General features: G+C 39.1%; 1 protein-coding gene across 1 annotated transcript in view; it reads left to right on the top strand.

Annotated features, from left to right (window-relative positions):
- Positions 1 to 24,801, top strand: part of slc24a3 (solute carrier family 24 member 3) — a gene marked incomplete at both ends in the record, with an annotated part of 66,523 nt that overhangs the window by 31,771 nt on the left and 9,951 nt on the right. The window contains 4 exons of the mRNA XM_079264906.1: positions 12,102 to 12,178; positions 20,189 to 20,263; positions 22,846 to 22,930; positions 23,317 to 23,420. Coding sequence (XP_079121032.1) covers positions 12,102 to 12,178; positions 20,189 to 20,263; positions 22,846 to 22,930; positions 23,317 to 23,420 — 341 coding nt within the window. The remainder of the gene's footprint in view (positions 1 to 12,101; positions 12,179 to 20,188; positions 20,264 to 22,845; positions 22,931 to 23,316; positions 23,421 to 24,801) is intronic.

The raw sequence follows: 24,801 nt of genomic DNA, 5'->3' as shown, positions 1-24,801 counted from the left end.
TTTCATAATTTAACCCTGCATTTAGTCTGATTTCAGAACTTAAATTTGTTCACTTAACATTGTTGTCTGTTTTCAGTGTTTTTGTTTTTTGTTTTTTGTTTTTTTGCAAGAAATATTAGTTTTCCAGTAAAGTACAGTTAGTCAGAAACCAATTTCACTGTAAATCAAAGACTAAAATTCTACAAATATGTCACGTATTTAAAAGAAGTTATTTGTGTTATATTTTAGGTCATTATGCTGTTTCCCTTTTATACACATTCAAACTACAAAAGAAAAACAACTTTAAACTTTGTGCAATTATTCCGTATGCATATCGTTAATTTTATCATTTTTGCTGGTTTGAGGTCTTGAATCCCCTCTCAAACCTGTCATTGTAAATCAAATTTTCATTCATCGAGAGGAGACACTGCTACTGCCAGTAGCTGATTCAACTGCTTATTTGTTTTAGTTGCATCCTAAAATAAAGAGTAAAAAATTCAAATATTAAAGACAAAAAAAAGATTGTATAGATTTTGTTGAGTTTAATGTTGGATCTAGAAGTTAACCAACATTAAGAAAATTGGTATTATTAAAAATTATTTTTAAAAAATGCAGATGAGCAAATCAAAATAGAAACACTGAAGCAAATCTCTGACAACAGCTTCTATCCATGCAAACGTGTCAAAGTCCCGTTAACAAGTTTAGCAAGACTCAATTCAAGGGAATTTGTGTTTTATGTTGACGACGCATCCTGAGCCTTTTTAAGCCAAATGAACTAAAAGGTTTCCCGTATCAGGCTGTATAAATGTTTTTATTCTGTAAATCTAAGTTACTTGTGACTCCAAGAAGTTGCATCATCTTCTTTTTTTTTTTTTCTTTCTTTTTCTTTTATAAATTTATTTTGATTTATTGTTGGTCTATGGAGAAATTTGATAGCAAACTCTTTGGTTCCCTCAAACATTTACATTATGCATCGTCCTAGAAGAGGTGAACACGTCCTTAGGCAAACCGTTCTTTTAAAATACAAGTTATCTGAGCGTTAAACCTTTGCTGACACAAACGTGACACGATGCGCAGCGCTGTTCATGAAGGAATTTAGTACGAGGCAGAGTTTTGTCACTGCAGATGGTGCCAAGTTGGTTCAGAGTTGGAATGAGAGTTTGCGGAGGAGGATGGGAAAAAAAAAGAAGCAGAAGAGATTTAGTGAATATTTGACAATGCATCAGCCAGCACGACGTGCTTGTGTATCTTTTAAAACTACACAACGGAGAGGAAAAGGTGCAGCGGAGTTCTTTCAAAAAAGGCAAACATAGAAATTGTGCGATGTGCCGATTCGGATCCCATCTCACAGTAGCTCCCTCCAAATTGCCTGGTAAATTATGCTGGCATGGGACGATGCAGGCAGGTGGGCGAGCAGGCAGCTCCAAACAGGAGAATGAAGCAGGCTGAGGCAGCAAGCTGATGGCTGATTGCTGATTGATACTTTGACTGCCGTTGATTGTGCATCGTGGAGGAGAACGGGGGAAGCTGGCATGATTGCAGGAAGGCAAACAATGGAAATCTCAGTGCCCTTATTTGTGTGTTTCCGTGTGTGGTGGCATCTTGTGTTTTTGTGCGCAACAACCAGCAGAACACCATCGTCAGCTGCGAAAGGGTTATCCCAGTGACCCCACTGCACTAATTTCCAAACCACTTAGAGTGTCCTTCTGTCCATACGATTCACTCATTCCCCTCTGATTTGCCAGTGTAGCAGTCGAGGAGATATCCTCCTGACTACCAGTAGTTCAAATTTGTTCTCTGTGGAGGACCTTTGTATACCTAAATATTTTCATCTCCCTGAATGCTACAGAACTAACATCTTTTGGTCTTTAAAGAGGACATTTAGTGCTTATAAATGGTACCTCATTTGTGGGGGTGGGGCTTTGTGAACTTTCTTTCTCTCTTCAAGAAAAATGGCCTCCATTGCAACAAGCATGTTTTATGGAAAGTGCATGATACTTGTCTTTGTGCTGATTTTTACTTGAAATTTGTAGTTATATTTTCTTTGAATATCTTATAAACACATTAAATTGTTTCTTAGATAAATATAACTATATTTTACCACAATATTTAAAAGTTTAAGCAATGTCCTCCATAGTGGACATTTGTAGTTACACATTTTATTTCCTGGTAGTCAGGAGGATATGATTGACTGAACTGTCAACTTCAGGCAGCATCTTTCGCTCCAGAAGCCGCGTCACTTCCCGCTTGTACCTCGCAGCTAACCAGAGAGCCCCGCTCCCACCAGGACACATGTATTTCTTCCAATATGCAAACATCATGCATAATGCACCGTATGTCGGCCTGCGCACTGAGAGTAGTACATCAAACGTCACCACTAATGGCAAGTGTACTGCCTGGCAGCTGTGGCAGCAACAGCAGAGTGACTCCCATCAGGTTGAGGCCAGCAGTCAGTTATTTGTTTCCACCTCTCTCTTTTCTGCCACTTACACAAACTCTGCCTCAAGGAAACACTCACTCTGTTGCTATGGAGTTTGCATTCACTCGGATACAGACGAGCACACTTCACAGGCACCGGGCGCAAGCGCTGATATTGAAGGAACAAATCGAACATGTGAATATATGCTGGTTGTATCTGTCTTGTAGTCAGATGTATTGACACTGATAGATTATCCCCTGCCTCGACCTGGCTTTGTCATCTAGCATTTGTTAGTAATTAGAGCTTGAAATACATTTTTGAGTAAAAGCGCCTTGGGGCACTTGGCAAAAAAATAAAAAATAAATAAAAGAAAGACTTGCATCCTAAATAATTTAGGTCTGCGACGTTAGCCTTAAATTTAATCTGATACAATCTTAAAAAATAAATAAACCCCACATTAAAGTGTTTTTTACCTTCTGCAGGCAGAAAGAAATGTGAAATTTTTACCTTCTGACAGGAAAAATAGAAGAAAATGCTGAATAGTCTGTAGCTTTTGTGGCTCGTTGCGACACCTTGATGCACACGCTCACAAGGTTAACACTCCTGCATTTTCTTTTCCAGAATAATCTCAATTTCTTCATTTTTTTGTGCAGAATTAATATATATATGACTTCCTTCATGTTTTAATACAGTTTCATGTTATATTTCTGGGCTGTGTTGAGTGAAAATGGTTCTCCAAGGTCCTCCCGAGACCATGTGACTGTTCTGATCATAGTGGCATGACACTCCTGCAGTGCTACTGGAGGGCGGGAACGTTCCCCAGCATTAGTTTCTGTCCTTGAACTTAAAGCTTCCTCAGATTTCCTGAATCTTTCTTTTTTTTTTTTTCTTTTTTTTTTTTTCACATTTCACATTTTTTAAAATGTTTTTTTGATTGGTTGAATTTGTGGAGGATTTCTGAGTAGAGCGGAGGGGACAATGGAGACCCATGAATGTAAAATACCTGTTGGTCAGGACACTGCTGCAACTCTTTTTGAAATGGAAAACTTTGATAAACACAACATGGACAAAATTTCAAATATATTTTTATTAAAGATATACCTGTCGTGGTCCAGAGGCCTTTGTGATATAGTTGTTTGACAGAAGAAGGGGTCGGTCATATGGGTTGACCTGCAGCGAAAGGCTCCAGTCTGGGATTCGAACCTCAGGAAGCTGCATTTGCTTGATCGTCTCTGTATATGAACTGGCTGCTCAACCAGCTGGATTTTAACAGTGCCATTAACATCCATTTTTGGTTCATTACTTTTGTCCAGTGAAGAACTCTTACATTAAAGATTACGTAGAGAAACCAGATCATTTCCTTATGTGGGCAAATTCAACGATATTCCGCTTTATAGAGCCAATTCTTATTAGCAAATTCCGTTATTCTGTCCACGTTTTCCGCAGCATGGGAATCAGGAGGTCCTAAAGAAAGCCAATTCTCTTCACAGCATGTGGAGACGGTAATCCTCACTTCTGTGACCAAAAGGCAGGATCTATATTCCTGTAATGTACTTTATGTTGGAGTTAGTGGGTTGAACTTCACTCCACTGTCTGCTGATGTGTTTTATGGTTCATTTTAAAATTCTTTTATTGCTTTTAAATCTCTAAATGATCTTGTTTCAACCTTCCTCTCATAGATACACCCTTATTATCCACTCTATCAGGTCAGCCAGTCAGCTGCTTCTGAAAGCCCCAAAAAGTTCCAAAAAAACAAGAAACTCGTGTATTTGCTTTTGCTGCCCCTAAATAACGGAATAACCTGCAACTCCACATGAGACACACCTTTTTCTCTGTCTGATTTTAGGTCTTCTCTTTGAGCTGGAGCTTTGTCACCTCATGAGACACTGATTTTATTCATTATTTCTTTGACTCTATTTCCCTTTTTATGCTTGTTATGTTATGTCTTATCTAATTTTATGCTTCACGTCTTCTGTTTTGTTAATTACTTATTTATTATATGGTTGGATGGAAGATGTAACAGATAAAGTTAAACTGAACTGGGTGTTTCTTATTTGTGGGGAAAAAGCATAATAAAGCATATTTATGTGTGTGTGTGTATATATATATATATATATATATGTATGTATGTATGTATGTATACATATATATATATATATATATATATATATATATATATATATATATATATATATATATATATATATATATATATGTTAGGGGTGGGAAAATCGAATGGAAAAATTGAAAATATGGATTTTTTATTTGCTTCACAATTTTAAAATTGATTTTTTGTTAAAAAATCTATTTTTTTTCAAACAAATGAAAATAATCAACTATAAAAATTGTTTTGTTTTGTTTGTTTTTATTGATCTTTTTACTTCTGGAGCATTATAGCAGCAGAATGATGATGTCTGTGTCGTTTTTTTTCTAATTGAAATCAAGAAATATTACGAGCATAAAAATAAGTTTTATACATTTATTTTGTTTTTAATCTACAAAAATCAGCAATATCAAAGAATTGTGAGAAACGCAATTTAAATCGAATCGGCACCCAAAAAATCAGAATCGAATTGAATCGAGACAAAAGCATATCGTCACAACCCTAATATATATATATATATGTATATATATATATATATATGTGTATATATATGTATATATATGTATATATATATGTGTGTATATATATATATATATATATATATAAATATATATATATGTATATATATGTATATGTATATATATATATATATATATATATATATATATATATGTGTGTATATATATATATATATATGTATATATATGTATATGTATATATATATATATATATATGTATATGTATATATATATATATATATATATATATATATATATATATATATATATATATATATATATATACTTTGGGGTTTCAGCAGCTGTATGGTAAATGTTTGATGGATAAATATATGAGTGAAAATGAAGATGCACTTATTAATCAGTGAGTGAGGAGTTTGCACATGTCGCATTTTGTTGCACATGTCGCAAGCAAGCTTTTTAAAAATAAAGAAAAACAGGGCAGCAACCTCGCCCATTCTCACACACAGCTCTGCTGTGGAGAAATCCAGGCCATAACAGAAAACCACCGGACAGTTTGGGAACAGATTTAATGAACAACATGTTTATGTACCAGTACGGCACAGCGAGCATGTGTTTCTAATTCAGGTTTAGGGAGAGCGAGGTGCTGTGAAGTGGAACCTGTCGGTGTTGATGTGTGTAAAACAACTTGTTTTCATGAAGGTTCAGTGGGTTTCTTGGTGGGAGTGTGTGGCTCTGCATCACATCCCCACATATTTATTGGCTCTTTTGGGTGTTTGGGCTTAATGCTTCTTGGAAAAGTAATTAACAGTTTGGGTTTTAATTTTTTTTTTCTATTCATATCAGAAGAATATCAATGTTGACTTTTCCAGGTTTGTGGGGATTTTTCTTCGCTGTGCACGGAGCCCAAATCACTCAGCTTATTCTTTCCCTGCACACACCAGCCTGGCATTTTGGCTGGATGGAGACAAAGCTAGCTCACACTGGCTTGTAGCAGTAAATATTAAACACATCCAGCTGTCGCTTTGAGTTGGCTGTCTGCTCTGCTGTTCTGTTGCCTTTGTGGCTTTTTACAGCCTGTTCTGCATTGTGTTAGACTTAAGAAGTTATAGCAGTGGAACATAGCGAAGGAGCGGCTGCAGCCGCCCAAACGCAGCAAGGTACTGTAGATGCAAATAGGTCAGCAGAGTACAAAAAGGTGGATGAGTGGGTGAAAACAGTGAGAAAGTAAGCTTGAGTTACTCTTTCTGCTCTTTACTTTCTCAATACTACATGGTGAGAAGAAGATGGGGCTGAAATGATATGACATGTAGGTGGAATGATGAAGTACTTAAGCTCTCACTCATATACTGATTTATTCATTGAGTCTTTCACCTACTTGTGGTTAGATCACCTTCTGGGATTTTAAATGATACAGAAGCCCCCATGTAGGCTAAGTGCTTTGTTTCCGATTCAAACCTTTGTCCTTGTGTTTGCCGTCTCCTGCTCTCATCTGCAATGCCTTAAAATGAACAATCTTTGTAAACTTTGTGATTCTGTTCACAAATTCAATTTAAGTGGTGAATATTTAAAAGTGTGATTCGGAAACAAGAAAAGCTTATTTGTATGTATATTTCATGACATTTACGTTTGTCACAGACAGTTTTTTCATGCAAACAGCATTGAAGAAGGATGAGGAAGTCCACTGTTATTGTGAGTTTAGGATGACGGGGATTTCATTTCCACATGGTTTGTATGTGAGGTTACGATTCCCAGCACATCTTTTTGTCTCGTCCTTACCTTCCTGATCTTTGTAACAAGCCCCAGTGCTAGCAGCATGTTTGCAAAAACAGGAGAACAGCAGGTCCATCTCAATAAGTAAAGCTAGTAAAGAATGGTTTCACCTACATTTTACCAGTTCTTCATTATGGTGACCTTTTTGTAAAGAAATGCTCCCGCTAAATATCTCATTAAGATGGATTATGTGTACCATAAAGCCTTAAGATTTATTACAACTCTCAGACCTTTAACTCACTTTTGTGTTTTAGTTTTGCTGTTCTCTTTCTATGTGGTGTTTGTGACAATGGTATATTTTCATATGCAACACCATACTGACTTCTTTATATACATTTGCATATATACATGCAACAGGCTGTGAAATAACCTGATCATACACAGTTTGATAAAACTATCTGCATTTAAGTCTGTGTTAATTGAGTCTTTTACTCATTGTACATGTAATCTGGTATGTTTTATTTAATGTTTATTTTCTTATCCTCTGTTTTAAAGTAATCTCTGTGTTCCATTTGTAATCTGGTCATTGTACCTCTTGCCCAGGGTATCAGTGGGAAAGAAGTTCTTACTTCAGTTTGTTTGTGTCTATGGTAAAATATATAAATATGATAAAATATATAGTTATAAATTCATAAATAAATAAATAGTCCTATTGAAACCCAAGAGGAAAGAATTACTGCAAATGTGACAAAATCAAAGTTAAACACACATACAGAAATTCTGCCATATTCTCTGTGACACACCCCCTGTTGACGGTTAATTCAGCATCCATCTTGCATCCTGCCTTAACTGTTCGCTCTCTCCTGCCAGCAAAAGACGATCTTGTGTTTCTTTGCTGACTCAGCAACGTTGCGTGTTCAAAACAGTCAGTGCAATTTTTTTAGAGTAAAGCAAAACTCTGCCGCAACGTCACACAGCGTCCTGGATGTAAAAGTTGTATAATGTGGTTTCTCAGCCTCCAGACGCTACTGGGCAGCAGCGGCGCCAGAAATGCACATGATAGATGTCATTTTGTCATCAAACAAGTCCAGAACGCAGAGTTTTAAGGTCAGAAAGTTACGTAATGTGCCTTTGAAGCACACTGACAAGCCACTTTAATTGTCCATATCACCAGGTCGAACCCCCTTTTGCCTTCAGATCCAGTTGGAGATGATTTAAGCTTTGTGACATGGTACATCATCCTTCTGGAAGTAGCCAATCAGAAGATGCTACACTGCGGTCGTAAGGGGATAGACATGATCGGCAACAACACGCAGGTAGGCTGATGTGGTTCAAACCATGCCGTCTTGACACAAAGGTGCCTAAAGTGGAACGAGAAACTATTCACTTACACCATTAATCCACCAGCAGCCTGAACTATTGATCCAAGGAAGGGAGGGGGGGTGCAATGCCTGGTCAGTCTGCAGGGTTGTTTTGGGTTTTGTTACCCAGGTCTGCTTGGTTGGGAAGAGCTGCACTGCAGACATGGTATTTGGTAGCCTACTTTAATTTCATCTGAATACCTGTCAGACCATATACTGTACTTAATATTATTACTTGTTATTTTTCTGTTATCACCTGCATCCTTCTGCTGCTGCACCTGTATTTATTCCAACAGTGGACTATTAAAGACACATTATGTAACTTTCTGACCTTAAGAACTCTACATCCCGGACTTGTTTGATGACACAGTAGCCTTTCCGAGGCTGAGAAACCACAATATCCAACTTTTACATCTGGGACACGACGTGACGTTGCAGCAGAGTTTTGCTTCACGGTATACCAAGGAACTGGCTGTTTTGACCACACAATGTTGCTGATTCAGCAAAAAACTGCAAGAAGATTAAAACAGAGAAAGGGGCAAAACAAGGGACATTTTAAGATTTTCTTTTGCTGGCTGGAGAAAGCTAGCAGGTCAGGTAGGAGGCAAGATGGATGCCAAATTAGCCATTGATAGGGGTTCATTTTTAAGTGGTGATCCTAAAATTCTATTTTTCATCACCAGGACACTGTGTTTTATTGATGAATTTGCTAAATTATTGTCAGTTACATCTGTTGATTTTACCATTTTATCTTAACTGGTGATTTTAACATTCACATAAATGATATGATGGGTGGAAGTAATTTTCCCACTTTTGGTTTCCACTAAGTTATAGAACATGACACTGATAATATAGAATAATAGGACAGGGATGATGATGTTACTTTTAGTTTATTAGACAAGTACATATACATCAACTTTCATAAGAAAGTTATTGTCTTTCCATCAATATCTGCTGGGCCTGTCCCGGCTCAAAATGCCCGAGGCAATTTTTTGTCCCAGTGCCACCCTGGATGAGAGGGTCTTGGCTGCAGACTGGACAATGAGGCGGGGCTGGATATTGGACGGGGCTGGATGTCCAACCCTGCCCCCTCAACATTTTGATTGGATCATGTTTATCCTTCCTCTAAATGGCCACTGCTAACCCTGACCCTAACCACCCCCATTTGACATCTAACCCCGCCCAATATCCAGGCCCGCCCCATTCTCCAGGCTGCAGCCGGGGATCATTGGCCTGGATGCCCAAGATATTGCTTCCTCACAGCAGCATCAAGCCTGATTTTAGAGATTGGAATTTCTGTTTGTGTAAATGTGTTTTGGTGGGCAGAGTGGGAGAGTATGAATGATTACATGTGCTTTTATATTTGTCAGGTAATTGGGCATAAATTAAATTTAAAAAATTTGATTTAGTATCAAGTTCTTTCCATACTGTATCCAGACAGAGTGCCTGGTGCATACACAGGAAGAGTTTGTACACTAAAGAAAGATGGAGACTGGAACAAGGAACCTAACAGTGTCAGCCACCATGCAGCTCTTTCATGCTGTTTACATCTGCAACAAGACAACATCAACAAGACCTTTTAGTCCAGACAACTGCTGATGACTGGATATTTTCTCTTCTTCAGATCATTCTCTGTAAACCTCAGAGATGATTGTGTGTAAAAATCCCAGCAGATCAGCAGTTTCTGAACTACTCAGACCAACAACCACATAAAGTCACTTAAATCTCCTTTCTTTGTCTCGTGCATGTCTGCATGACTAAATGCATCAACATTATGCCGTGTGATTGGTTGATTAGATATTGATCTTAAATAACTGAACAGATAAAGTGGACAGTGAGAGTTTGGCTGTTAAAGTGAAACTAAAATGACATACATAATGTGTGGTTCCTTGTCCTTTTACAGTTCAGGAACGTCTGAATTAGCTTAACAAGCATTGCAAACGTTTACAACAGTTTGTGTGATGACTGAAGCATTTAGTCTTTTTGTGTTTGTTTTCTTTAAGTTTAGGAATGGAGATGTTCTCTGAGGAGATGCAGCCACGTAGATGTATCCAAGTAGCCATGTAGTAGCCTATTCCAGTCAAATGTGAGCCAGTTTCTGGCCAGTTTCAGCCACAGAACATGCAGCGCATCAGCTGGAAAGTGAGTGGCTTGTGCATGAAAAAACTGACCAGTTGCTACAACAGATACTACAAGGAACTGTTGAAGTTACAGAGCGAGACTACGAGCAGTCATACGCAGCTCTTTTTTTAATCATTATAACAAGAAAATAAGTTTATTTTCTCATTATTTTAGGATAACTTTCACTGCTTTCCTGCGATAATGGGATAAGTTTTATTGTTATATCAAGAAAACCTTTATTTTCTCAGGATGATTACTAAGGTGGTCTAAAAGTTACTGGTTACTGTGTTACACCCCATTTCATTCATCAAAATGAGAGCTGGGAGGGGCCACAGTCATGGTTTATATGTGTTATTCTGTGAATAAGTGATGGTGAATTTTACCAGTGAGGTACATCACAATTTCAGTCTTTGTATGACTTGATAAGACATTCAGATTCAGATTTTTACTGACTGTCAGCTGTTCTCAAGGATTTTTGGAGTCATAGTGCAGGTATTGGACAACTTCTTGACAAGAAAAGGGGGCGGGCAGAAAACAGGGGGAATGACATGAAGCAAAGAGCTCCAGAACTTCTATTCTCTGTTTCCTCCATCATTGTATTTTGTTATTGATTACCATCTGCATTTTTTTAGTGACTAAACTTGCTTTTGTTGCCTCCTGTTGGACTGTTTGGATCTTTTCTTGCGTGGTTTTCCTGTTTTTAGAGTTTATTTAATGAGTGTTTTTTCTTCATTTGCTTGATGTTTGTATTTTGGGTTTAGGAAATGCTTCCTGCAATAGACTGGTGACTATCCAGGGTGTATCCTGCCTCTCACCTGCTCACGCTGAATTGATCTAAGCCGTATAGACATTTCATAAATGAAGCTTTCTTTCTTTTCTTTTTTCTGTATGTTCAGGAAGTTTGATCGGGGGGGGAATCAGTCTTGTGCTCGGAAAGAATTGAAGTTTTAGGTGATGTCATCAACTGTGTGCTAATAATAAGACAATAATAATGCTTTAATAATGATACTTAATACCTTAACCCCCCCCCCCCCCCCCCCCCCCAAGTGCTGAAACATGGCAGCCCACTGCTTTCTATCACATCTACAGATGGTTAAAGGCACAGCTGAATTTCCTAAATGGGACTAAAAAAATCATTGGTATTTTCATTGTGACACATTAGCAGTATTATTTAGGGCTGTTTTCTGATTAATCAAATATTTTGGTTGTCATGTTTCCATATGTGCTTACATGTTAACAATCTTTAGCATAAATTTGAGCCTGACGCCTTGTTGACCTTTATCTGTGAGTGCTGCAGCATGTAGCAGATGTTAGCAGTGGCCCGTGAATGGGCTCCTAATTGGTGTGGGAGGAAGATGATGACAGTGGCAGCTCGATGCTCAAAGGGCGTGAAGCAAAAGTTCCTCAGCGTTTCCTGGCAGCCAAACTCCCATCACTGCTTTCAGCGATCCAGAAAGGCCTAACAGAGACTCTCAACTCTGATCTCTTCTACTCTCCATCTTCATGCTGAGATATTGCAGTCAAACTCCCACTGTCATCTTTCTCCACTTTGCTCTTCATCCCACTTGCAGTACCCTAAATATCCCTGGCTCTATTTTTACTGCGCTCTCCTCTTTGCCCTCACTTTGTCCTCCTACTGCTTTCCATCCCTCTGTTCTCCTCTCGTCCGGTCTCTGAGGAATCATGTTCATGCTCAGTCCTTGGCAGGACACAGTTAGGTTATCACACACACCTTGGCGAGGTGCTTGCCAGGCAGGGCTGCTTGTCAGAACACATGAGTTTAGTGGGTTTCTGTGCTCGTGGGCCTGACCTCTCAGCTGGACACTTGGAACTGAGTTCCATCCACCACGCTCTGTCCAGATCACACAAAAACACATACATAGGGTTTATGAACTGTTCTAACTGCATGTTTCTGTCTCTTGCAGCTCTGCACGAATTCCCAACCGACTTGTTCACAAACCAAGAGAGAGCAGAGGGAGCTGTGGCTCTGCATGTCCTGTGTGTAAGTTAACTCAACAATTTATTCTTTTCCAACAAAACATGAATGCACACATGATATCAGTGTGCAAAGAACGACAGCGGAAAGGCTGGAACTGTCTTTATTCCAGCAACGCTTTCAGCTCATCTGATGGGTCAGAATGTCATTCTACCTGAGTGCTATTCACAAGCTTGATCACTGCCGTCAATGTTTATTTAAAAAAACAAAAACAAAGATAGACCATCAAATGTATCATTTTCATCAAGTCAAGAAGAAATCCTACAACAGCAAAAGAGATTTGAAGACATGAGGAGTTAGTGTTTTGTGTCCACCTTTCCAGCTGCTGGGGCCACCACAGCAGCTCCAGCTGGTAAAACTGACTGAGTACCACCTCCCCTGCGTGGTCTTCCAAAAATGGAGATGGTAGGAGGCTTACTGACCACCCGTTGAGAATAAAGTTCAGATTGGCTCATTTTCCATTCATCCATCCATTCTCGGCTGCTTATCCGGGGTCGGGTCGCGGGGGCAGTAGCCTAAGAAGGGAAACCCAGACTTCCCTCTCCCCAACCATGTTTGTCAACTCTACGGGGAGATCCTAAGGCGTTCCCAGGCCAGTCAAGAGATATAATCCCTCCAGCGTGTCCTGGGTCTCCCCCGGGCTCTCCTCCCAGAGGGATGTACCTGGAACACCTCACCAGGGAGGCGTCCAGGAGGCATCCTGACCAGATGCCACCTCAACTGGTTCCTCTCGATGCGGAGGAGCAGCGGCTCTACTCTGAGCCCCTCCCGGATGACCGAACTCCTCACCCTATCTCTAAGGGAGAGCCCGGCCACCCTGCGGAGGAAACTCATTTCAGCCGCCTGTATACGAGATCTTGTTCTTTCGGTCACGACCCACAGCTCATGACCATAGGTGAGGGTAGGAACGTGGATCGACTGGTAAATCGAGAGCTTTGCCTTCTGGCTCAGTACCTTCTTCACCACGACAGATCGGCGCAGAGTCCGCATTACTGCAGACGTCACACTGATCTGCCTGTCGATCTCATGCTCCATCCTTCCCTCACTCGTGAACAAGACCCCAAAATATTTAAACTCCTCCCTTTTAGGCAGGACTTGACTCCAGACCCGGAAATGGCAAACCACCCTATTCCGACTGAGGACCATGGTCTCAGATTTGGAGGTGCTGATTCTCATCCCAGCCGCTTCACACTCGGCAACGAATCGCTCAAGCGAGAGCTGCTGATTGTCTCATTTTGATGGCTCCAATGCTGGAATCATTTATTCAGAGCATTTCCAGCTCCTGGAGACTTAGATCTATGAGGCCAGATCAGTCTCAAGTCTTCAAGCTCTCCACCTTTGAGTCTGAATCAAGTGTGTTGCAGCAGGATAACTTTCAAAACCTGCAGGACACCAGCCCTCAAGGTCCAGGAGGCTTCTGTTGATGATTTATATAGGCTGGTGTTGACATCCTAACAGACTCAGTAGCCTGGCCCTGCGATGGAGTCACCCAGTGACTGCTGGGATAGGCTCCAGCTTCCCCTCGACCCTTCATCGGACAAAGCGGTTTGGATAATGATGATGATGATGACTCAGTAGCCTGAATATAAAGTTTATTTTGGGAAACCATAGCTTAAAATGGAGCCTGAAGACACAACCATCAAGTTTCAGGACCAAATCTGGAAGATGTTTATATATTTGTTTCACTTAGTAAAGTCCCCCCACTGGTTTAACTGGAGTGAACACTTGCCATTTTGCCATGTGGTGATAAGTTTTCAGAATGGATCCAGTACCAAAACCAGACCCATGTCATCGTCCAGCCCCTTGTTAATCCCGTAGATCACAGAATGCACCAGAACATGAAAGACACCAATGTGCCTCTGTTCACTTCCTGATAGTCTCTGAGGGGCTGATCATTCTGAAAGATTGTGCAGCGAGCAGCATCTTGCTGTGCATGAACAGAACTACCTAATTGAACGGTTTGTTATGCCTGACATTTTAGGTAAGTCACCATTTAGTGTCCTACCTCTCTTAGTTAGCCTTTTCCTGCTACAGAAGGACAAATTAAGGTAACCGCAAAAAGAAAACGCAGCATATCATCACTATCTATTTTCTGATGTCTAACCTTTCTAATAGTGCGGCATGTGTTGCTCTACTGTACTTAGTATTTAGCATTTAAAAAAGACAGCCGAGCAGCCTTCTGCAGGATGCATTCAGTCCGTATACGTGACCAACAACATGTCAGACTGACTGAATGTTTGCATTTTTCACTAACATGCACTGACATGTTCTGACGTCAGAACATTCAAGTAGCTTCGAACAGCGCTCTGAACATATAAAACACTCACATTTTGTCAGTGGCTGCATGGTAGCGTAGTGATTCGCACTGTGGCCTCACAACAAAAAGCTCACTGGTTCAATCCTTCATTGGGGGGCTCGAATGGTGGTCTTTGTGTGACTTTGCATGTTCGTGGGTTCTCTCCAGGCACTTTCCACTAATCAGAGACATGCATGTTAGCTGAATGGGTTACTCTGAATTGCCCATAGGAGTGAGTGTGAGTGTGGTTGTTTGTCTGTTTGTGTTGGCCCTACTAGCAATATGTCCAGGGTGTACCCTTCTTGTCACCTGAGGGCTGATGGGATAGGCTCCAGCTCCAGTGTGACCCTTACTGACTGTTTTGTCAGGAAAGACAATTATTTGTGGATTATTGGTTGAAAAATTGTTTCGTTGCAAACTGTCCAGCAAATTGAAGTGATCAAAACCAGCAAACAGCAGGAAATACAATATACGTTAAAATTGAGAGAAAAGGTTTGTTCTGTTTTTTTGTATGATTTTTTCATGATTTTAAATAATTAATTAATCATTAATTAGTAGAAGTAAAATACATATATGTTTTTGAGAGTGATAGATTATTTCAAACCCTTTGTTTCACATTATCATAAACAAATTATTGTATCTATTTTTTTTACTAAGTTTTTCTTTTTTTTCTAAATGATTTTTGTTTTAAACTAAATACACTGAGTCTAAGTAATTTTTATTTTATTTTATATAATTAAGGATGCATTGTCTTTTATTTTAAGTAAAATGGTTTTGTCTTATTTTTCTAATCAAACACATTTATTTATCCTATTTTTCTCTATTTTTTAATGTAAATTTTAAGAGTATTTACTTTAAATAATTTAACAGTTTATTTGAATAATTGTAATTGCTTATTTATGTTGCTAGTTAAGTTGTTGAGTTTTTCTTTTTTCTTACCACCATTTTTTTTCTATTTCTATCTAATTTCTACTTTTATTCTATCAGATTTTTCCAGCTTAAAGGCTTTCTGAAAATCTATCAACAATGTAAAAAAAAAAAAAAAAAAAGATTTCTGTTTTTTTTCCTCTTTCTTGATGACATCACTTTCAGATCCTGTTCATCTGCTATTTTGTCCTCCATTTGTCCAGTCTCCCCAGACTCAATGAATGCTGACGAGTTTTTAGTGAGAAAAAAAAAAAAAACCTCTGTAAATCTCCTTTCTGTTACAAAAATCCTATTATCTGTCTGAGGACACATTCACACCAGCATAGCTTGGAGGACTGGGATGATTGGTAGGTGTAGGATTTTTTTTATAGCGTTTGCAATTTTACATTTAGAAACATTTTCCTGAAATCCTTCCAGCTGTTGGTTTGTTCCAGATTGGTGAATATCTGTCCATCTTTATATCTGAGAGACTCTGCCTCTCTGAAATGCTCCTTTATACCCGGTCTTTTTAAGCCCTATATCCACCAGTAGGTCCAGGTCCGTATTGGAGGGTGTGGTGCAGTTCTTAAAACCCATTACTCTTTTGGTCAATCAGTCAATTCTTCAGAAAATAGTACCCACATCTTAGAAAGGGGCCACACCCACTTATATCTGGAAATATGACAGCGGTAGCCAGTTAGCAACCTAGCAGCATCTTGCCTTTTGTCGGATATGGATGAAAGTTATCAACCTTCTGAATCCTACATGTTTACAACAACTTTTATAAGCTCGTCAATGTTCATTGTCCCATATAGATTGATTGACAAATGATCGATTGATTGATTAAACTAACAAATTGTTAAAATGAACTAATATTTTCTATGAAATGGTAAAATGTTTTTTATATTTCAGGGGGAATAAAATGTGAGTTGATAGATGTACAAACACAGCATCCCATCTGTTTTTAGAATCAGGATGCAGGCTTCAAACCTGACTTGGACCTTACTATGGACCAAATAACTTTATGCTGTACATTCTCAGAAAAAAATACTTAGTAACCAGAGAGAACCCAAACTGGGAGAACATGCAAACTCCACACAGAAAGGCCCCCGTTCAAATCTCCCCAGTCATTTTTCACAATGTTTAAATGTGGAAGGGAGCTCTAAAACCTTCATCTGAGTAAAGCTGGTTTAACATTTCTGTCTTTCTTTTGCTTTCTCTATCTCCTGATGCTGTACCCTTTGTGTACTATTTACTACCTGAGAACATAGACGTACTTTTCAGGCCCTGAGATTGGAACAAATGGTTACCTTAACGTCCAGTTGTGAGCTCTAGTACAGTGTTTCTTAACCCTGGTCCTCGGGGGACCACTCCCCTGCATGTTTTAGTTCCTACCAACTCCAGTCCACCGGATTCAGATTAACTTAACTGCTTGCCAACTTTAATGAAAACCTGACGAGCCATTGAGCCAGGTGTGTTATAGTAGGACTACCTCTCACACGTGCAGGGCAGTGGGCCCCAAAGACCAGGGTTAAGAAACACTGCCCTGGCAGGTACTTAAGTTCAGACCGTACACCGGGGGACAGAAATATATTCCTACTGCACCCCCTTTTTTCCTTAAGAAGCTGGCATCCTTTGCATGCAGCTGTAGAGGTTTGCTGTTACTGTTTATCAGACCAGCTTTTACCTGTTAAACTCAAGAAGAAAGGACTAAATTAAAATGAAACTAAAATAGTAGAAAAGTGCTGCATATGAATGTGCTGGCAGGACTCTCTCCACCTGCAGCTGCTCCTCTTTGCAGATAATCAGACACGACTAATGCTAATTTGCTGCTTTAAAATCAAAATGAAAAATGCATTAAAAAGCTGTAGGGTTAAAAAAAAAAAAAAAAAAAGAAGCAAAATAACACAAATCAGAGAACAGATGCTGCGTCACCCCGTGGCTTATGTTCTAAAGCTGCTTTAGCTGCAGAATTTAGACTTGAATTCAAACAGGTTGTCATTGTCAGTGACTCACGACATGTCATGACTGCTTCTGGTATTAAGAAGAAGCTCAAGCCTGTCGATGGCTTTGTAATAGCGCCTTATCTCAGAATTTTAATGTTTTTAGCTGCTTTTCTCCCAAATGCTGACGTCCACTTTTACTCAGCACATCAAAGCTTCCATCATCACTCTGCAGAAAGATTTACAGACTGGGTTGTGTTCACATGTCACACAGGCGAAAACAGACAAGTTTACATGCATGTTGAAAGATGCTGACACCTCCCTGCAGTAGCCATACTGATGAAGGCTGTTGTTTTTCCCGCCCTTCATCTCAACCCTAAATCCAGATTAAGTTTGGTTATTATGATCACATGGGATTTTTGATGTTTTGCTTGCTATGAGTTGATAAACGTCCACCCTGGCAGCTATGTGCCTCCAGCCTGTGGCAGTTTGACACAGAGTGTAATTCAGTGTGTGGGTTCAGTGGTGAGAGGTTCAGCTCACTCTCACCTGCTTTACAACAAAAAAAAAAAAATGCTGCTCAGTGAAATGTGACTCATGGCTGAACACACTTCCTGACACATTTTTGTTTCTTCTGTATGTTCTTTCATCTTCGCTGTCAAGAAACATATCAGTTCATGTAATAATGCACAGGAAGATGAATAAAGTGTTATTCTATAAACGTGAAGGGCACATTTCACAAGACTGTTGTCACAGATGGTAATAGTTATGTTACAGTATATATATGGTCATTTTGTACATCTTCAAGCTGATCTGAAGACAAAAGATTTATTTTCTGGAATAAGAAGTTGAAATAATTTCAGATGTTCACAATTTGATAAATATGTTATTTTAAACCCTTGCTGTCACCATGGCAACTAACACATAAAACCAAAAAGTAAGCATTAGATACGGTCATGATCTGCAGGTTTTAGTTCTGTGTTTTGGTTCAGTTCCGTTTTTAGTTTTATTATTTTCTGCAGAAGCATTTTGCATGTTTTCTGAATTAACCCTTAAAACTCTGCTAGCTCTCCGAGCTGCTTCTTTTATTATAAACAGTTTTTTTAGAACAGTAGTGTGTGACTCTTTAAGGTAAATTGTGAACTCACCCTTCAGGTGATCGACAGATGTTTTTCAGGCATTTATATCCCATCCAAGAGGTTTACTACCCACCTGCAAAATGTGGCATTTATTCACAAACTTTTTATGGTCAATGACAATGAGTGATCCATGATAACAGTTATCACATTTTTATCAAAATAAGATCACTAACACCAAAATGTTGCTAAGAGACCTCTATAATGACTTGTGAATTATGATGAAGACACTTCCTGTCAAACTTTCCACCAATCAGATACATTAAATTGATTGTGATGTCCAATCAGGAGCAGAAAAAGATCAACAAGTGATCAGAAACTTCCATTTGTGTTTGAAAAAAATAAAAGTAATGCTTCTCTTTGGCCTGGAATAAAGTCAAAAAGACATGTTTGATGCATATAGGCGCCAAAATTGAGCTGAAATTGGTTTTTGTGGATTGTAGGTAAATAGTAGCAGTAGTAGCTGTAAATGGCAAAACAGCTGGAGTTAAACAGTAGACATGTATAATATTTGTGTTGTGTGTTTGTTTCAGCACCATTATTTTTCCTTTGAAAATCATGACTTGAGAAAATAATTCGCAGATCAGAACAGACTTTGGTCTCTGTTGTTATTTCTACAAAGTACTTTTGCTTAGTTGTTTTAATTGGTCTTAATGATTCTACAGGGTTTTAGCCTCATGATGTGTCTCTCATGAAAACATAATGTCTGGATGTTGATCGGGGTTAAAACCCTTCAGCTTCAACGTGTATTTTTACGCAATAAATGTCTGGCGGACAAAAGTTGGTTTGCAGGTTTAATAGTTGTTAGCATATTTATTTCTCCCCCCCAAAAATCAAACAAACAGACAAAAAAATCTAAATTTGCCTGATTATTTAAAGAAAATTGATTAGATAATATAACAAAACAAAGGTCTCTGTGAATGAATGCCATTTTTTAAATGTCAAAGTATGTTTTTTTTGTTTGTTTGTTTGTTTGGTTTTATGAGATAATTTTGATAAAACCCACATAGTTTGTCAGAAGAAAAAAGATCTTCTCTGTTTTACTGAAATAGTTTGGCGGATTTTACCATAAAAAAAATCTCTATTTATTGTTTTGTTTGTATTTTTTTAAGGCCCCCCACCAGATGTTTTTCTGACACTAAATGACTTTCAGGATCTGATGTTGTGTTATGTTCTTTTTAGTGTTTGTGCCGTTTTACTGGAATATTTCAGTGTGATTTAAACTGTGCAGCTTGTTTTATGTTCACAGAATGGATGCTATATTTTTGATAATTTATTGTTTTTTCAGCATTTAAGAGCTCTGCATTTTTATTTTGTTGTATTAAAATGACAAAGGATCTGAATTTTAAACTGAACTTCAGTGAGGACATAATAAAAGCCTTTTCTAAAGCCACCATGCTTTATAAGTGAAAACTAAGTTCCCTGTTTAAACATGTAAATTGAGTTGACCCACCGTTATGTTGTTTATGAATTTTTAATGTTGCATCCATTAATGTTCTCCAGTGAATTAGCATTGATGAGATCTGTGACTCTTTAACCTTTAGTCATCAGACTCTCTGTTTTCAATTTTCATGGTAATTTAACACATAAAGTTTGTGCAGCAGTTGGGTAAGAGGATGTTTTTATCCTGCAGAGGATCAGAAGTCACAGCAGATGCTAAATAAGATCAGTTCATTAATCAGACTTGTCATCTTTGAATTATGGGTAATAATCTTCTCTGTGTGTCTCCTCACAGACCATTTACATGTTTTGCGCTCTGGCCCTCGTCTGCGACGACTACTTCGTACCATCTCTGGAGAAGGTCTGTGAGGTATGAACCAACATGTTTAGTTTTAAAGTCACGTCTGACAAGTTTCCTTTTTAAAAAAAACACCATGCACGGCTGTCCTCCTAAAACTGGTTATTTAAACAAAAACAGTGACGTCTGCATCATTAGAGCTGAGTTACAATCCCAAACGAAAAAAGCTTGCTACATTTACTGATTCCAACATTACATATTATGTTTTACTGGGATGTTTTGTCCAGTAGTTCAGTAGTGACACTGTTAACTTTGAAAGAAAAAAATATTCAAAATGCTTCAAATGCTTAAAATAAAGTAACCAGGACCATAAGCAGGACATTTCTTTGCCATCCAAAAATGATTACTTCTGTTTTGTCTTTGTTTAATTGGAGAAAATTATTAAATTTTGTGAAGGATTGCAGTCCCCATGTCTGGTGGTTATATTAGTATACCATCTGCATACATATGGTAAAAAAAAAAAACATTTTTTCATGATCTGTGAAGGAGGAAACTTGTGAATGTTAAAAAAAAAAAAAAAAATCCCTGTGGGACTCCGCATGTCATTTTTGTGTTCTGAAGTGTATTAAAGCCCCCAAATCATCTTCACCTGTCAAATATGATCTAATCCAGCCTATTTCTGTGCCACAGCCACTCCTCTCCTCATTCTTCCATTTTAAGTTTCAGTCCTAGCTGGAAATGTTTTAGTATTTTTTGAGTATTAGAATATATTTCATTTGTAAATAGACAGTTTTTTATATGATCTTAGTCATCAATAGGAGAGTTATTATCAGCCTGTAATTTTTCATTTGACAAGATCTAGATTGCTCTTATTTATCAGTGGCTTGATAATGGCTGTTTATGGAGCCTGTGGAAAGACACAGCAACATTATTTATTTGCAAGACACAAGCGATCTGAAACATTTTTAAAAGGTTTAAAAGGTTTCAGACACTAGAGAATCTTTTCCAGATGTTTATATATATATTTTATTTTGTTTAATCAGTATTCATTCCTTCATTTGTTTGTTTTCTGTATTGCTTAGTCCAATTCAGGGTCACAGGGAAGCTGGAGTATATTCCAGCAATCATCAGGCGAGGTGCAGGGTGCACCCTGGACGGGTCGCACGTCCATTGAGGTGTTTTGTTTGTATAAATCCATTATTTAGTTCAGGTTGCAACAGATTCTAGGAAAGTTTTCATTCCTTCTCCAAACTTAAACAAACAGTAGACATTATGCTTTGAGGACCCAAAGATGACGAGTTAAAGTCAACAGATGTTGCTCTCAAATCTCAGTGAGCTTTTCTGCTGCAAAACCTTGACCCAACCATACACCTTCCTTCACAGAACCAGGACTTTGGACCTGTCACTGACAACAATCTGGATTTTCCTTGTTGAACTTTGCTGCATTTTTTCCAACAAAGAATTTGAGTATTGATTGGTCTGTCCACAGTGCAGGTTTGCACTGTATGATGGTCCAACCCAACCAAAGCCATTGTAGGGTTTGACAGAGGTTTCCACAGGAATACTTGTTGATGTAGTTCTGTCAGCTTGGTGATGATTATAATTTTGGATGCAGATCCATCTCAGAGACCACAAACACTATGTCCAGCCAAGGTCGGATTGTCCAATGAGCATTATGGGCACGGACCCTGGGACCCATTGGGGGCCCATGTAGGGCATACACCAGCAGTTTGGACATAGAGAGATGTTAGAAATGTTGTTTCACAGTATATCCTTCACAACTTTTACGATGTTATGGTGTGGAACAGGGCCCCTGGAACACTCTGGGCCCAGGGGCCTGTGTTCAGCTTAGACTCTCTTCCTTGTCCCTTACACAGTGAAAATCCTCCAGATTACTTGAATGGTTTCTGTAAATGAAGAAAAACGTAAATTCCCTCCAATATTTCTGTGTGGAACAGCACTTTTAATCTCAAAATTTTCTTACTTTTTGAGATAAAAATTGATGATCCTTTGTCCAAGTTTTCTCCTGGGTGTTGTTTTTGTCCCAAATGACTACAGATCCCTGCTGACAACAGCAAATTAAAAAATGAAACTGTAATAAGGGGTTAAAAGAAGATAATAAGACAAAATATGAACTGTTTTGTCTTGTTGTCTGTGATTAAATGACATAAGAATTATTCTTTTACTTTTCTTTCCTTCTTCTTCACTTCTTTCTGTGTCATTCCAGACTTTTTCTGATTTCAGGTTGGAGAGGAGTCAATAGTTTTTATATTCTGAGTATCATTTAAAAAAAAAAAAAAAAAACAAAGAAAATTTCCACTGAGAGCTAAGAAAGCTCAGCTGTATGAATCACTGAATAATCATTGTTTGAATCAGCTACATGAACCAAAAACAATTTCAGACCCCCCCACCCCACCCGGACCACTGCCCATCTCTCTGCTCTAAACTGTTGCTGCGGTCAGAGATGTAGTTTATGTAGTTTTTAAACTGAGTGATAAAACACCACATTGCAGTATATTTACACAGCAGCACTAATATGAGCTACAGTTAGAGTGTGATGATCTGCTCAGGGGTCAGAGGTCAGGCAGCGACTGGGTTTTAAACTGCAACAGCTGTTTCCTGTAAACACTTGTCTCTGTCCTATGTCCTCTCAGCGCCTCAACCTCAGCGAGGACGTGGCAGGTGCAACCTTCATGGCTGCTGGCAGCTCTGCTCCCGAGCTCTTCACCTCCATCATCGGTAGGTAACAGTATTTACTACCCCCGCCCACCCCACCCCTCAAGTCAGCTCCAACTGAAGTGACTGTGCAGGCAGGGAGGGAAAACGCACGACTTTTATGGATGCTGTACAGTGATGCTTTTTACTTCACATTAAAGTTGTCTTATGTAATGAGCTCTGGAGCATCGCTGTGCTGTGGTGAGTTCAGGTCACATGTGTTTTTTTTTTCCCTCCCTTTGATCCTGTGTGTGTGCAGTTCTGTCCACTTAAAAAATACAGAGAACATCAGAGCCAGCAGCATCACTTTACATGTCCATGTACACACACGTGTTCAGAGAGATGTAGCGTCCACCTCTATGACCTCTGAGGAGTCAGCTGTGTCTGTGTTTTTGTCTTTCCCTCCTCAGGGGTGTTCATCACGAAAGGTGATGTGGGTGTCGGGACGATTGTGGGCTCAGCCGTCTTCAACATCCTCTGCATCATCGGTGTGTGCGGCTTCTTCGCTGGCCAGGTATGATGTCACGGCAGCCACGGCTGAGCTCGCCGCTCACGTGGTGGCATTTCAAAAGCGTACGGCTGCCAACCTGATTTCACCTTTACACACGGCACCGTGCAAACAGAGCGTGCATTTCTGAAGAAAATGCAGCACAATACCGTCAGTTTGTGCAGCTACACTGATCCAGGTCTTTTGTTTTTCTTTTGTCTTCTTCCGCGCTCGCATGCTCATCACCCCGGTATCGTTAGTCCGTATCTCTTTTGCATGAGACGTAGAGAGAACATTACACAGTGCAGCCGTTTTCTGATCCTGACACGCCAGGCACAAGGATAAGCTCTTTCTTTTGAAAAATGTATGTGCTGAACTCCAAACAGTGATGCAATCCTGGATAGTGCATTATGTAATCGTGCAGAGATAATGAGGGGGAAAGATGGGCGCTGTAATGTAGCTCGGAGGGATGCGTTGCATCCCAGTCCAGGCTGTGCGCTTCTTCGCTGCTGCTTGTTGTCTTTGGCTGACTGCTCTTCACAGGTTCGTCGTACAATGAAACGCAGCACAAGCAAACATGGCAGAGCTTTGTTCTGCTTGCAAACAGTTCTGCAGCTGGGAGTGGCACGTAAAAGATGTGACCTCTGACCATGCGCTGTGTGGGAGGGTGTTAGTCACATCCCTGTAGGCTACTGCATCGTATCAGGTTACATAAAGTCAGTAAACACTGGCACGGCCCATGTGGGATGTTACCTTGCAGTTCGTTTTGCAAAACTGTGAAAAGAATTTTCTGTATCACAAACTTCAGTGAGGCTAAAGCGTGACTCTAAGAGGCTGCTAACACCTGGTGGTTACATGCATCCATGAGCAAACAACTCTGACTACAGGTGGAAACACTCAGGACAGGTTGAGACTAATCTTTCAGACTACATTTTGATGCGAACTCCCCACATTCTTATGACTCTATCAATTTACAAGCTACTGAATGTAAAACAAGGTTATACAATCATCAACATCTTTATTATATCCACCTTGCTAGCCTCCTCCTTCATTCAGAACCACCTTAACCCAAAACAACTCAGTGTGACACAAATTATACATAATGTTTCTGAGACATTTGGCATCACTTTATGGTACAAACTTTGTTCAAAATTCTGCAGCACTTTATCTGATTTTTGTCTTCTGCTCCTTGATGGACACCAGAAAGCAGAAGATTATTGCAGAATTTTGAGCTATCACAGTAAACTTATTGTTATTTTCAATAAAGCAGATTTGAGCTTTGTGACATGATGCATTATCCCAACCATCTGAAGATCATAATAATAATGATGAAAATACATTTTATTTCTGGACGCCTTTAATGACACTCAAGTCATCGTACAGAAAAATACAATTAAATACAAAACAA

The sequence above is a fragment of the Telmatherina bonti genome (genome assembly GCF_933228915.1).
Source record: "Telmatherina bonti genome assembly, chromosome: 3".
Classification (NCBI taxonomy): Eukaryota; Metazoa; Chordata; class Actinopteri; order Atheriniformes; family Telmatherinidae; genus Telmatherina; species Telmatherina bonti.
The sequence above is the reverse complement of the archived record's forward strand: the minus strand, read 5'-3'. Positions and strand labels throughout refer to the sequence as shown.